The sequence below is a fragment of the Lepidochelys kempii genome, chromosome 10 (genome assembly GCF_965140265.1).
Source record: "Lepidochelys kempii isolate rLepKem1 chromosome 10, rLepKem1.hap2, whole genome shotgun sequence".
In the NCBI taxonomy this organism is placed as follows: domain Eukaryota; kingdom Metazoa; phylum Chordata; order Testudines; family Cheloniidae; genus Lepidochelys; species Lepidochelys kempii.
The window spans coordinates 56,769,355-56,784,302 of NC_133265.1; the positions used below are offsets into that span (position 1 = coordinate 56,769,355).

At 40.0% G+C, this 14,948-nt stretch overlaps 1 protein-coding gene across 2 annotated transcripts in view; it reads left to right on the forward strand.

The window, feature by feature from the left end:
• Nucleotides 1-14,948, forward strand: part of THSD4 (thrombospondin type 1 domain containing 4) — a 622,386-nt gene that overhangs the window by 115,405 nt on the left and 492,033 nt on the right. For both annotated transcript variants that reach the window (XM_073303716.1, XM_073303717.1), the window contains one exon: nucleotides 12,338-12,440. In XM_073303716.1, coding sequence (XP_073159817.1) covers nucleotides 12,338-12,440 — 103 coding nt within the window. The remainder of the gene's footprint in view (nucleotides 1-12,337; nucleotides 12,441-14,948) is intronic.

Below are 14,948 nucleotides of genomic sequence, written 5' to 3' on the forward strand. Positions count from 1 at the left end.
ATTTTGTTTCCATTTTCTTATTGTTAAAAATAGGTAACGTAGAAGCTGTTTTTTTTCCAAGTGGTTTTTATTTTCCTGGAATAAATATCTGTGTCTGTGAAATTTTAGTAATAGACAGCGGTGGAAGCAGGAGTCCCCCTTAAAACTGTGGACTAGGTGCTGTGGAGGCAGTTGTATTGTTAGTTTTCCCACACCAGTTCTCTTGTGGACCTATTCAATATTGAAATGCCAAGTATGCTAAACCATATCACAGTGGAGTGATATGGTCTGTTTATCTGTGATTGAACGGAGTCACTAAATTTTATGTAAGACTTGAGACTGAACTTGAATCCTCCCACTGGCAGTGGAAAATGTGAGAAGAGATGTTTCCCCCAATCATTTAAACAGCTCTCTGTTTAGCAGATTTGCACAGTCAGAATAAAATACAATAATGATAAAAGCTAGGCAAGAATTTTTCAGGTGCTTTGTTAACTGAGATTCCTTGACATTGGAAGGTCTGTGATTTAAGCTGGAAAGCGTTATTGTGGGAAAACAACTGGCTAGTTATTGGTTAGTCTCTAAGGTGCCACAAGTACTCCTTTTCTTTTTGCAAATACAGACTAACACGGCTGTTACTCTGAAACCTGGCTAGAGCAGTAACAGATATACTTGCTGCATTGTCCCTGTTTCTGCTGCATTGCAAAGCTAATAAAGATTAGGTTCAAATAACACTTCAGAGGCTTTGGAAGTGAATTCAGAGAACTCTTCAGTGCTGCAAAGCTGAAATCAATAGCGGAACAAAAGATTTAAGGTTCGAGCTGCACTCCTAAAAAGCTGGAGACAGGCGTTGCCTGTATTTTGTTCATACATCCAAAAGGCATGTTCTGTTAATTGTATTTTAGCTGCAAGGAATGCAGAAAACTTAATACAATTAACAGATGGAGAAAGGAAGAAAGGTTAACAATACAGGATTGGTGAAGGAGTTACCTGGTAAAACGGAACATATACAATCAGCAGGGCTAGATGAGATGCACACCAGGGTTTTAGATAGTCTCTGAGGTGCCACAAGTACTCCTTTTCTTTTTGTATTAGCAAAGGAAATTGCTGAACTTCTAGGAATATGTTTCAATAAAGTATAAGAATTTGGAGAGGTACCAGATGGCTTGAAAGGTAAAAGTTTTATGTACCAGTATCTTTAAAAAGGAAAGCCCAGGAAATTGCTGATCAATTAGTTTGACTTCCATACCAGATAAAATATTCCAACATAAATTAAGAGAGCAGAATTGTGAATACTTGGGAGCAGCGATGAGCTGCCAAAATCTTAACAACGGGTTCCCTCCTCACCCCACGAGGGGGTTGTTGTCCACCCCCGCCCCCCAGGACTCCTGCCCCATCCAACCCGCCCGCGTTCCTTGACACCCCCCCAGGACCCACCCCTGCCCTATCCACCCCCCTCCCCTGTCCCCTGACTGCCCCCAGAACCAGGAAGGAGGGTCTTGTGGGCCACTGTAGTGGGTGCCCACCCCACTCCTAAGAGCCAGAGGCACAGTCCTGGAGGTGCTTACCTGGGGCAGCTCCCAGGAAGCATCCGGCAGGTCCCTCTGGCTCCTAGGTGTGGGGGAGCGTAGCTGGGGGAGGAGCAGGGGGAGCGGCCACTCCCCCACTGATCACATCAAAAGTGGCACCTTAGGCACCGACTCCCTGGGGAAAAAACCTCCCACGGGGAAAAAACCTCCTGGGCTGGAGCACCCGCGGCAACTTCCCACCCCGCGCCCGGCCCCAGATCACCTCACCTCCGCTCCGCCTCCTCCACTGAAGGTGCTGCCCCACTCTGCTTCTCCGCCCCACCCTGCTTCCCACAAATCAGCTGTTCGGCGGGAAGCCTAGGGGGGTCAAGAAGCAGGCTGTGGCTTCACACTCAGGCCGAGGGTGGCAGAGGTGAGCTGAGGGGGGGGGGAGCACGAGGAGGCGCGGGCAGCCCTCCTCACCCCCCAGCTCACCTCCGCCTCCCTGGGCCTGAGCGGGAAGCCGCTGCCTGCTTCTCAGCCTGCCCCAGCTTCCCTCGAGAACAGCTGATTTGCAGGAAGCCTAGGGGGGCTGAGAAGCAGGCAGTGGCTTCACACTCAGGTGGAGGGTGGCGGAGGTGAGCTGGGGCAGGAAGTGGTTTCCCTGCGTGCCCCTCCGCTAGGGTTACCTGCTGCAGCGTGGGCAACCCTCCTCACGCCCTCCCGCCCCAGCTCACCTCCGCCTCCCTGGGCCTGAGCGAGAAGCCTCGGCCTGCTTCTCAGCCCGTCCCGGCTTCCCGCAAGAACAGCTGATTCGCGGGAAGCCTGGGGGGGAGGGGCGGGGAAGCAGAGCGGGGTGGCGCGTTCAGGGGAGGAGGTGGAGGCGGAACGGAGGTGGGCTGGGGCTGGGGGGGGGGCAGGGAGCTGCCGGTGGGTGCTCTGCACTCACCAAATTTTCCTCTTTGGTGCTCCAGGGCTGGAGCACCCATCGAGTCGGCACCTCACAACCAGTTCTAAAAGGGCTTCTAAATTTAACAACTGGTTCTATCAAACCGGTGCAAACCGGCTCCAGCTCACCACTGCTTGGGAGAAAAGACAAATAGCAGGGGGTTCATATAAATTAGTTGTGCCAGCCTCCAGGCAGACTGTTACAAACCAGGGCACAAGCCCCAACTGGTTGTGTGTTTTATACTTAGATTTCACCAACCAAGTATCAAGTGTGAACTCCTCAAGTATTATAACAGCCTTAACATGGAGTCACAGACAGTCCCCTTGGGTACTCTGGTCTGTCTTGCCACCCAGCAATCCTGTATTTGTGATTGATGATCCCTTACACCAAAAGTTACAACAATATTCAGTTTACTCCAAGTCCCAAAGGACCAGTCACTTACTCCAGGTCAATTGTACCTCAGATCTTCCATCAAAGATAACACTTGTAGTCAATCCTGTAATAAACTAAAGTTTTATTAACTAGGAAAAAGAAATGAGAGGTATTTACAAGGTTAAAGCAGGTAAACATACACTCACAAATGAATTTTATTCTTAAGTATCAAAAAGAAACAGAAGCTGCTGTAACATGCAAGCTCTGTATGTCTATAAGCTCAAATGTAGTTGCACACTCAGAAAATATGGCTCATGAGATATTGTATGTGAATCAGAGTCCTGGCATTATATAAGAGCAAAACTGAAAAACCACTACTGTTGAATACTTATGATTTACTGGGGTACTGCCTAGCAATTAAACCAGGCCAGTGCTTGATTGTGCTAGGCATTGCATAAATGTATAATGCGTGGCAGTTTCTGTCCCAAAGAGCATAAACATTTGAAGAAATTCAAAGGACCTATCTCCAGAATGGTATAACTATGAGGAATTCAACATACAAAGACAGACTGAAGGAGTTTCATTTTTTTGCATTCTGGGAAAAATGGAGATTGAGAGCTATTACATTATACTGTACGAACCCCTTCAAAAAAACACTGTCGAGAAAAGATTATTCAAGTTATCTGAAAGTGGTTTAAAAAAGGGAGAAAAAATGGCCTACAGCTAAAATTGGAAAGAATTAGACTAGATAACTTGATAAGGTAACTCTTCTTTTCCATCTACCGTGAAGCTCAGATGGTACCTTAGGAAAATGGCTTGAACAGGGAGAGGTTGGGCACGGCAGTAGACTGCTGAAAGACATAGTGGAAACACTGTCAGTGGTGCTCAAATAGGAATTATATATGGAAATGCCTGTCATGATATTGAGTTGATTGAAGTGAAAGGTTCTAATTATTTATGTTTGCCCTGTCAGTGACTTTGCTTTGCAGAAAGACAAGCCTGAATAAGAAAGAGGCTGATGATGTGTGAGCACGTTGAAAGTTTGATATGTATTTGGGAAGCATGCTAAGCATGCCAGAGTTTCAACCTGTGTAGAAGGCATGTAGGTAAAATGTTAATTCCTATCTTTCACTTTTCAATTATTTTCTTGGCTGTCAGTGACTAAAATGGAACTAGTAGATCATAAGTATTTTATGTATGGATAAAATGTGTTTAAATATATTAAATAAATTGAGTAGATTTTATTTGGAAATTGTTCTTTAAGTGAATAGAAAGGAAACTAAAAGCTTTCATGTGAAGTCAGGACCAGGTTGAGGAGTTTAGTGTATTAAATATACTTTTGAAAAGCAATAAATATACTATGAAAAGTATGTTCTCTATTTTAAAAAAAAACATAAGGGCAAACATCTGCTTATTCAAGGACCCAGTTATTGTCATTTGTGTGATTTACTGGTGAAATCTAGAAACCCTTTTTAAACTGTTAGGACATACCTAGTGAGTGTAAATTGTCAAAGCTCATCTTTTTAAATGTTTGTGGAAGAACGGAAGTATTCATGAAAGCGAAGAATGAATACAAGAATTTAGGCCCTCACGTAAAGCCTAATCCAAAGCCTATTGAGTTAAATGAAAAGACTCCCATGGGCTTTTATAAGACCCACAGTGAGGAGGGATTGTCCAATGGTTAGAGCACTCGTCTGTGAGATTGGGGTTCAAGCCTGCTCTCCTGCTGATAATAGCTCATCTTAATTAATTAGCCTCTTAAAGTTGGTCTGGCAACTTCCACCTTTTCATATTCTCTGTATGTATATATATATCCTCTTACTATATGTTCCATTCTATGCATCTGATGAAGTGGGCTGTAGCCCACAAAAGCTTATGCTCAAATAAATTTGTTAGTCTCTAAGGTGCCACAAGTATTCCTGTGCTTTGTGCTCTATCACAAACATCCTGTGAGACCCTGAGCAAGTCACTTCGTCTCTCTGTACCTTAGTTCCCCATCTGTAAAAAGGGGATAATAGCACTTCCTTTCCTCACCGGGTGTTTTATCAGAGTGTGAGGTGCTCAGGTACTACAGTGATGATGTACATATAAGTATCTAAGATAGCTTATCAGTGCCTGCCTGCATGCACTATCCTCCCCTAGCTCTGCATCAGTGCAGCTCAGTATAGGTCTGAAGTATAACCTCTTAATGAACCTTCCCTGATTAGGTACTTCCAGATGTTCTGAATTTTGGCAGAAGTATGATGATTTTGTGATATGGACACAAGCCTATCCAGGAAACATGAATTAGACCACCAAGGTCACTTTCATCTGTGACACAGCGCAGGCTTGAAACCAGCTACTTATCTATCAAGAAGTGAGTCTCTTTGCATTATCTGCTGCCTCAAACTCTGCTCAAACTCTTGTTTCAAATAACATCATTCCTTAATTATTTTGTGTGGATAACCATAACCAGGCATAGAAACGTACTGCAGCAGACATGTAGATGCAACCTCAGTGCTTCAGGCAGGGCTGTGATTTAGTCAATTCAGGTGCTTATTCCTTCTAAACATGCCAAGATACAGCACTATCCACAGCTGGTAATTTTAACTTCTTGCCAACCCATATGTTCATGGTTTACTATCTATGGTCATGGTCTGTAACTAGAGTTGATCAAGAATTTTCAAAGTTTTTCCATTTATTAATGGCCCTTTTATAACTGTTTTTGCAAGAACTTGGAACGTTGTTTTGCTTTACAATTGTTTTGCTTTACATTACATTTTTTAATCAAAATGTTTTCTGAAAATATAGAATAACATTTACAACAAAAATGTCAGTTACCGTAAACCTGTTTTTGTAAACAAAAAAAGAAAAATGTTTTAAATTTAAAAAAATAAATTATGCAAAAATTAAAAAGGGTTTGTTTCAAACCTTCTAAACAAAAACAACTTAATGAAATGAGTTTATTTTTCAACCATCTGTCTCTATCACTGAATTCTGATGCATGCTAGGCAGCAGAAATGCTGTTACATAAAATTTACTTTATAGTATGTAATTACATTGCTGTGCATGTGCTTTGGACGTACAAGAAGAAAAAGCTTGTGGCCTCAAGAACTTACAAAGTAAGGGCCAAATTCTGCTCTCAGATACTGGGATGTGATTTCCATTGACTTCAGTGAGACTCATGCACATGCATTTTGGGGCAGAGTTTGGCTGCACATCCCACTGGATTACAATGGGTGATGATGTAAAGAGTTGGAGAGTGACTCAGATAAACATAGGAAGGGAATTTTGCATTTGATAGCACATTGCCTTTTTTTTTAAAGAAAGAAGATGCTGAATCATTCTTTCAGAAATGTCTTGTTTCCTTTTGTTTTGGTGGTATGTTTCCTTTTAAGAATGGTCAAGTATCAGTAAAAATAGATAAGACTGTAGAAGAAATTAAATGGGCCATGAGACAAAGGAAGTCTAGATAGATGCCTGCATGATTTCACTTTATTATGACGCATTGACTTTCTGGAAATACATGGAAAGCTTTTTTGGCTATCAGTTTTAGAAAATCCCTTCTAAACAATTTTCATGAAAGGCTAGGTCGGAGCTCACTGTAACAAAGGTTGTGACCAAAACTGATGTGAATTTTTCCCCATTTATTTATTTATTTATATACACTGAAAGTATTCATCAGTGAACCATACTCAAGTCTGGGAAATCCAGGAGGACTGTAAGGACTAGGAAAAAAGATTTTGCCAGCGACTATAGGTCAGACAAATGAAACAGTGCCAAAATCTTAGTCAATGGTTTAACTGCTCTTAGAAGTAGTTTCAGTATTAGAACAACCCATTTATGCATTTCCAAAAGTGAATTATCCTAGTGCCGCTTTGGAACAGTTTTGCTAATTGCAGGCATGTGTCCAGTTTGGGAAAGTGATAGTAATTTTCTAGTATTTAGCCAAAAGCTATTTAAACTGATTAAGATTTCAAGAAAAGTTTAAAAACCCCTCTGTTTCAAATATTTTTGAAGTTGAAGAATAAATAAGATTTAGTTTTTAAATGTTACCTGTGGTATTGTACCTGCTCCCCATTTAGGCTGATTTTGAGGCAACACTAACGATATGTGACATATATAATAAAGCGCTTCACAATCCTAGATCTCAAAGTGCTTTCCTGAACTAGGTAACCTTTAATATTCACATCGTGCAGATGAGGAAATTGAGGCAGAAATGGGGTAAAACATTCAGAAGTGTCTGTTGATTTTGGTTTCAGAGTGGTAGCCGTGTTAGTCTGTATCAGCAAAAACAACGAGGAGTTCTTGTGGCACCTTAGAGACTAACAAATGTATTTGGGCATTAGCTTTCGTGGGCTAAAACCCATTTCATCAGATGCGTGGAGTGAAAAATACAGTAAGCAGTATAAATATTACAGCACATGAAAAGGTGGGAGTTGTCTTACCAAGAGGGGAGTGTGTGGCGGGGGTCAGTGCTAACCAAGCCAATTCAATTAAGGTGGAAGTGGCTTATTCTCAATTGTTGACAAGAAGGGGTGAATATAAAGAGAGGGAAAATTACTTTTGTAGTGCTAACGAGGCCAATGCAATCAAGGTAGATGTCGCCCATTTCCGAAAGTTGACAAGAAGGTGTGAGTATCAGCAGAAGGAAAATTACTTTTTGTAGTGACCCATCCACTCCCAGTCTTTATTCAGGCCTAATTTGATGGTGTCCAGTTTGCAAATTAATTCCAGTTCTGCAGTTTCTCGTTGAAGTCTGTTTTTGAAGTTTTTTTGTTGAAGAATTTGTTAGTCTCTAAGGTGCCACAAGGACTCCTTGTTGTTTTTGTTGATTTTGGTTGCTCTATTTGAGACAGCTGCAGGGGTTCCGTGCTTCTGGAAATCAGCCCTTAGTTACTCAAATTAGTTACTCAAATTTGAGCAACAAAAATTGGTGACTTGTTTTGAAATTTTTGCCCTTACACTCTCTGGGCCTCAGTTTCTGTAGTGCTGCTGTCCTTTTCATCACTTGCTGGCTGGACAAAAATATTGAGGGTTATAGGGTCATGTTAATGGGGTTGGGGTTTTTAACTGGAGCTTAATGGTACTCTAGCTAAGTAGTTAAAATCCTGAATATTGAGTTGAAAATTTTACCATTGCACTAAGATTCAGGACTAAAAATGGCAGGTTATCATCCTGTTTCCTCTCTGTTTCTCACTGATGGGCGAGCACTGTTTGCTGAGAAGGTATCTGTTACGAATCTATCAGGTTGAGGCAGTAAAATTTTTGAAAATCTACCTTTATTGAAAAATTTTAACACTTTAAGCTAGCTAGCCTAGTAGCTAAGTAAAATAATTTGTCACTAGATTGATGCTTTCTTTCTGTGCTAGTGTACTGTGAAAAGGAGGTGACGTAAAAAACTTACACAATTATGGGTTCTAGTTTTTGTTTTCCTTCAGCATATTAGAAAGTTAAACATTCTACCAATATGAGATTGATTTATCTAGTTCATTTCTATGGGCCCTATCACAGTTGAATCTGAAAGCTTAAATTAGTAGGTGTAAATAAGTATTGCTTCACCTGAGCTCTGGTCCTAAATGTTTGTCTTCACAATTGGAGCTGGTTAAGAGTGTGTGTGGGTTCCACAAAAACTTTTCAAAACTGTCACCCTATTTTTATACATATTTCTCACCAGCTCTGTTACTGACCAAAACACAAGATGTAAGTTTTGCAAAAAATGCTTGAAATTTTGGATCTGTTTTTTAAATCAAAAGTTGTGATTTTGATAAAAAATTGCATTTTGAAAATTGTCCCCAATCCCTACTCATAGCATCCCTATTTGGTAAGGAGCTACTATTATCCCAATAATAATGATAAATGGGGAACTTCAGTGCAAAGACACAAGGAGATGAAGTACCTTTCCCAAAGTCCCATGAGAAGTCTGTGGTAGAGGTGGGACATGAACCCAGGTCTCCTCAGTCCCACTCCAAGACCATCCTTCCTCCTTGAACATGCTTTTAAAATATATTCAAAGCAACAGATTTTCAATGAACCTATGTGTAGCATTATTGGAAGGATCAGCAAGCACAGGGCATCTATCATCAGCAGACACTCTGATATCATGGTGGGAAGTGTGATTAAAAACTACTAGATACATGAGAGTTGCTGGGGAATTTTGTAAGAAGCTAAAATCTGGGGCAATGGTGAATGTGACCTTTTTCCTGGAGTCTCTCCTTTTGAAACTCAGATGCTCATGCTGTTCTTAAAGCTTTTCTTGACCAGGCAATAATATGGGTGTGTGATAAATGGCGGTAGGGAATGGGAAACTTAAAAACTGATTGTAGCCTCTGATGAAAGAAAAGGAATAAACCCAAGGGAATGGATGGGGTTTTGTGGCGCTTTCAAAGTCTCACACTTAGTTTTGTAGCATCATGATTAATTTTTGTGTTTGTGTATATTTTTTGTAGTGACACATTGTAGCATGCTGCAAAGGTTACAACTGGGCTTAAGAGGACACAGGGAGCCTACACAACTTTCAGTCCCCCCATCAGAGCACTCAAAATATCTGTTTTTCAGGCAGGCTGCACAAAAATATTGTCTGGGTCACATTTTATATTATGTTTTTAATATATTCATATATAAATGGTTTATAAAGGTTAAATGTATCATAAGTGTTATCAGACTATTATAGACCTAAGCAGTATGTATTATAGATTATTATTAGCACATCAGCAGAATGTGTTATAAATGCTTGTGACCTTAATCTATATAAAGAAATAAATCTTCAAAAAAAAAGCAAAGAATCAGTGTTGACCTGTTGTCTCCTACCAACTCTTATGTACATATGATAGTTCACAATGATTCAAAAGAGACAGACTAGCAAATGGGCTTTTTCCTACCATCACACTGTAACTTTTAGAAGTAGCCAAGACCTCATTAAGGCAGTGCATTTCTCAGCTAGTGCAAGATTGTTTTGAATAGTGTATTTTCCTAGCTTTGTCCTGTCCAACTTTTAATAACTCAAGAGCTGAGGTTTTCACTGTTTCCTCCGGGTGACTCTTCCATAACTTTAAAGTAGAAAATACAGTGATATAAAAATAAGAAAAAAAAAGACTACTTTTTGGCAACCCATCAGTGAATATTTTGATCTTTTTACTCATGTATTGTCCACAGTTAGTAGGGACAGGGTGTACAGGAAATGATTTATGTGCCAGAAATACAGATAGGCAAGAGCATGATCTCAAGACTGCACAAGGAAGAACAAGCAAGTACAAAACCTCAGACTGTCAGAAGACGTGTGCCAAAATAAAAATTAATTTAAAAAAATCAGTGACATTTAAAAAAAAATCAAGTCAGAGTCTGAGCTGGTGTAAATTGATATTGCTCCTCTGACATTCAATGGAATGATGTTGATTTATGTCAGCTGAGGAGCTGCCCTTGTTATTTAGGAGGTATAGGTGATAGATTTCATTTTTAAAGTTGCAATCCCCTCGCCTTGATTGTTCTGACATTATTATGATGTAGTTAACTCTTGTTGCACTGAAGCCATTACTGAATTTTCAGCGCTAATGCGTTCTGTATTTCAAACCTAACATTATAACTTTGATTAGTGTTTGGCAGTGGGGTAGCATTCTGTCCCGTCCTTACAATTATGTCTCAGTAACTCTCAGTGGTATTTCTAGGGTGCATAAGTGTGTGTGTGTCGTGTTTGTTTTAAAACAATATTTGAATTCCCTTGGAGATCTCAGGGGGGTGGGTGAACAAAAAAACAGATGGCTGTTTGGCTGGAAGCATTGTTTTAGCAAGCTCATTATAATGATTTAATAAAGATAAAGCAATTTGTGACACGTGGATGTGGCTTTGGCACAATGGCCAACTGGGAGAGACTTAGGCTTCAATGCCTCCATCAGCCAAACAGATACATCTCTGTAGACAGAGGGTGGATAATGACCAGGCAGCTCCTATGTCTGACCTTTAGTACGCTGTCTTCTGCTATAAAGAAAACTGCTCCTTCACCTGACATAAATATATGAAAACCAACACACAATTTCAGCAATAGCTCTCTTTTCACTGCTTTTTTCCAAAATAAAGTAGATACAGGTGAATTAGTTAATCAATGGTACTTGTTGCTTTTGTAGAATTCTGAGCCCATTCTTTGAAATCTATCTCTTCTCAGTAGAGAAACTTGACATGCTGGTCTAGTTCTTTGTGTGACATCCCATAGTCTTTCTAAGTACACACACATGCATTTTTGGTGTCTTGGACATTGTTGTTGTTTAGTTTCAAGAATATTGCAGCTGGGACTAAGACACAAGTTAAAATACCCAGTAATGGAAATAATAGAATTGTATGTAGATAGGAAGAAAAAATAAACAAACCATAGATGGAATGAGTTTTAAATATAAGCTAAGAAATAACTGTGGCCAGCTTTTAACATTTCATGCAAGTGTTTGAGTTTCAACTGTGTTGAATCTGAGCCCAGTAAATAGAATAATACAAAGCTATTGTGAAAGGGAAATGACTAAATTTGGTTTATTGTATTTCTCTTGAAATATCATTTGACATTTGTTACACGACAGTTCAGTAACAAAGTTGCTTATTTTGGACAACTATTACCCCATTAACTTCACAAAGTTCATGAATGTATTCTTTCCTTGGATACTTCAGATTTTAATGTTATTGTAAATAATAATTACAATTTTAGTTATGACCATGGCATAAATGTACTCATTTGTTTCTTGATCTTACATTTCTATGGTGCTCATCACTGTAATACCAACATTAGGGCCAGAGCTGGGTGAATTTTTTCTGACAAATAGGGTATTTGCCAAAAAATCCATTTTTTGGTCAACCCACAATTATTCACAGATTTGACATGAATTTGTGAAATAGTTTTGGCCCCAAATTTTTGGGGGACTTGGATTGTGTGTGGCGTACTAAACAGGGTGGTTGTTTTTTTATTTGATAATTTTGTTTTTCAATTTTTGGATTCAGTTGGACCTGACCTTTTTTTTTTAAAAAAAATTCAGAACAGCAAAGTAATCAAAAAGCCCCAACAATATTCACTCAGCTCTACATGGGACTTGATCCTACCAAGCCATTACTCATGATCCCCTGTAGCAGGATCCCTTGCATGACTTTTAGTGAGCAAGTAGATAAGTCACTGCAGTAGTGCTATTCCACATGCTGCACAAAGTAGCTGAGGCAATTGGCACGCTTAGCTCCAATTGTTCACTGCCTGCTTCTGTCTGTAATATAGGAAGGGCCAGGCAATCCACATGGTGATTGCTCAGAGGCATATTCCCTTGTGACTTTTGCTGGTGAGGTCCCTCTCATGGCAAGATTTCTACTGAAGAACAGGTGTTTTGACTGCACAGGACAGCCACAATTCCTCTAACTGTGCTTCTAATTCCTAACCTACGTAGCAGAAGAGATGCCTCCTGTAACATAGCTTTTTGGATCTGAGCTTGGGACATCTTTATTAGACTTGTAAAAGCAATTAATAAAGAAGAAAGTGATAATGATCTCGCTGGAAATCATAATATAACACCCCTGTTCTTTATTGTAATAGATGTGTCCTGAAAGCAGCAGAAATATCAGAGAGGTACAGTGTGCATCATACAACAACAAACCATTTATGGGTCGATTTTATGAGTGGGAACCTTTTGCAGAAGGTAAGAAGTCAAATCCATTTTATGGTTATTACATGTAGTGCATTTTGGAAATAGAAACATCTTTAACTCAGGAAATATCAACAGGCTTTAACTGTCCTTAAACCCTGTTGACCTTCCTCTCTTCATCCACTGTAGTATATGTGACTGATAAAAGCCTAACACCAATATTTCCTAGTTACCTCCTTAGTTAGTACAACCAGAGGTGACTGTTTTCAACTTCTGTATCTTCTCTTTTGCTTTCTTACATTTGGAGGCTATGTCCACAACTGGTGTAAACAGAGTGTCTCTCCATTTAAGTAAATGGAGCTAAACAATTTTACATCAGATTAGCATCTTGCCCATGGTTCTTACACATCCTACTCAAGATTCTCTGGATAATGCATTCGCTTTCTATGGACATCTTCAGCAGTTGGGGTAGGGAACAGCAGAGGATAACTGTGCTAGGAATTTGCCCAGCTGGGACTAGAACTGAACACCCTGGGATATAAAAGCAACAGCAGCTTACTAGTAGCTTGCCATCTCTAGTCAGAAGTTGGCCCGGAGGTGAGGCGGGTTAGAACCCCTCTCTTCTAGAGACATATATTTTGAACTTTGAGGTTGCAATTATTTATTTATTCATCTTCGTGTAAGCAATGGTTGGGCCCCCCTCAGGCGAGATCTGTGATTATCACTGTATAAATATTTATGGTGTATATAGAAACGTATTCTTCAAATATTTCTTTGTGGCTGAGAGAAGGCTAGTTCATGTTATGCTTTATTAACTTTGTCAAGAAGACGGTGAAGACATCAGTGGAACAAAGAGAACTCAAGCACAGAGAAGTATGTGCACTATCAGGGCAAGATCCTCCCTGCTGACTGCTGGGTAAAAGGGCTGGAGATGCCTAAAAAGCCTTGTATCTGGCTGCAGGAGGATTTCTCAGGTTGCAGAGATTGTGGAAGACAACTGGTGGGCTGCTTCTGAGGTACTGCTCATACCGTCTGGTGTAGGTGGTGTCTCAGGGTTTGGACTGCATCACTATGGAGTTTCTAGACAGTGCTGTGGGCCTATTATGTTCTAGCTTCTGGAGCAGCTCCGGATTACAAGGGAGCAAAGGAGACTTAAAGTCATCACTGTCCCCCTTCCCACTGGGGTATGATTTCTGTGCTGCACCTCTGAGTGTAGCAGAGACTGTCACCCTGAAATTTGAAAGTGGAGCATGTTAAGAAGAGTTTTTTGATCCATCCATTTTCCTCTTTTAGTATTTATTTTAAATCTTTACCTCAGGCCACTCACTCTGGCTGTTCTCAGCTCTGGAGAGCCCCGTATTATTCCTGTCACTTGGATTGCGGTAGCACTGCAAAATATGCAGCAAAGAGATGGACCCTGCCCTGAGAAACTCACAATCTAGAGAAGAGAATGTATTTGGATGTTTTAATTAGATCTTTTTTCTTACTAGCTGTGCTCCCTGCTTCTTCAACTGCCCCTTCTTCAACATAATGCAACACTCAGTAGTTGAAGTAACACATTATGCCACAGCCAGATTAACTTGAATAGATGGCTTCTTAGTAGCTAAATCTACTTTACTGGATACTGTGACCCTCTCTTTTGGTTAATGTCTGTAGGTATTTCTCTCTCTGTATCAGGCTTTTCAGTCACATCGGCAGGTTCCAATGGAGCTATCCATAACAGTCATTAATTCAAAGAGGTATTTTTACTTTCACACTCTGCCCCTTTAAAATCTGAAGTCAGCGTAGACACAATGTTGCCTGTTGTGTGCATGTCTTCCATTTAGAGATCTTTTGTGCTCTCTAGTTAAATAGTCTAGACTGAACCTACTAATTAGCTACTTGGGTTTGTTTTACTTAATCCCAGGTTTAGCACTATGCTGTTGATGGTGTAGCATTGTTTCCCTAATCCAAACAGGAAAAAGATTCCTAAGATTTTTCTTAGAATGTCATAAGGATTCTCTTTGCCACTTTGGGAGTCTAGTGTCTTCGAGCCAAAGATTAATTTAATTTTTTCTCCCTCCTCATCCAAAAATGTCTAGCAAATGGAGAGAGAGAAATTGTTTCATATTGATGTTTAATAATGTTTTAACTAATGATTTGTGTCTGTGTAGCACTGTAAATTGACACTCACAAACATTCCTTATTTAGTATAGGAACATTCGTCTACTAGGTAGCTACTAGATTGGATTATAAAAAAATTCTGAATAACAATAATAATTAATAAATAAAGTGATGCATTTTCAAATGCACCAATTTCTTCTTGGGTTGTGATTCTGCACCCCGCATGTTGAGTAGAACTTAGATACATGAGAAGACCTACTGAAATACTACATAGTCTGAATTGGAAGACTGGGGCCTTAATTTATAAAAGGCCTGCTTTTAAATGGAAGTGGAGTAGGACAGAATATGCTGAAATACACGTTCAGGGAATGGAATTCTTAAAGTGAGTGAAACACATTTGGAGTGCTAATTGTTTGTTTCTTTCCTCGTCCTTGAACTCAGTTATATTATTATTCCCCA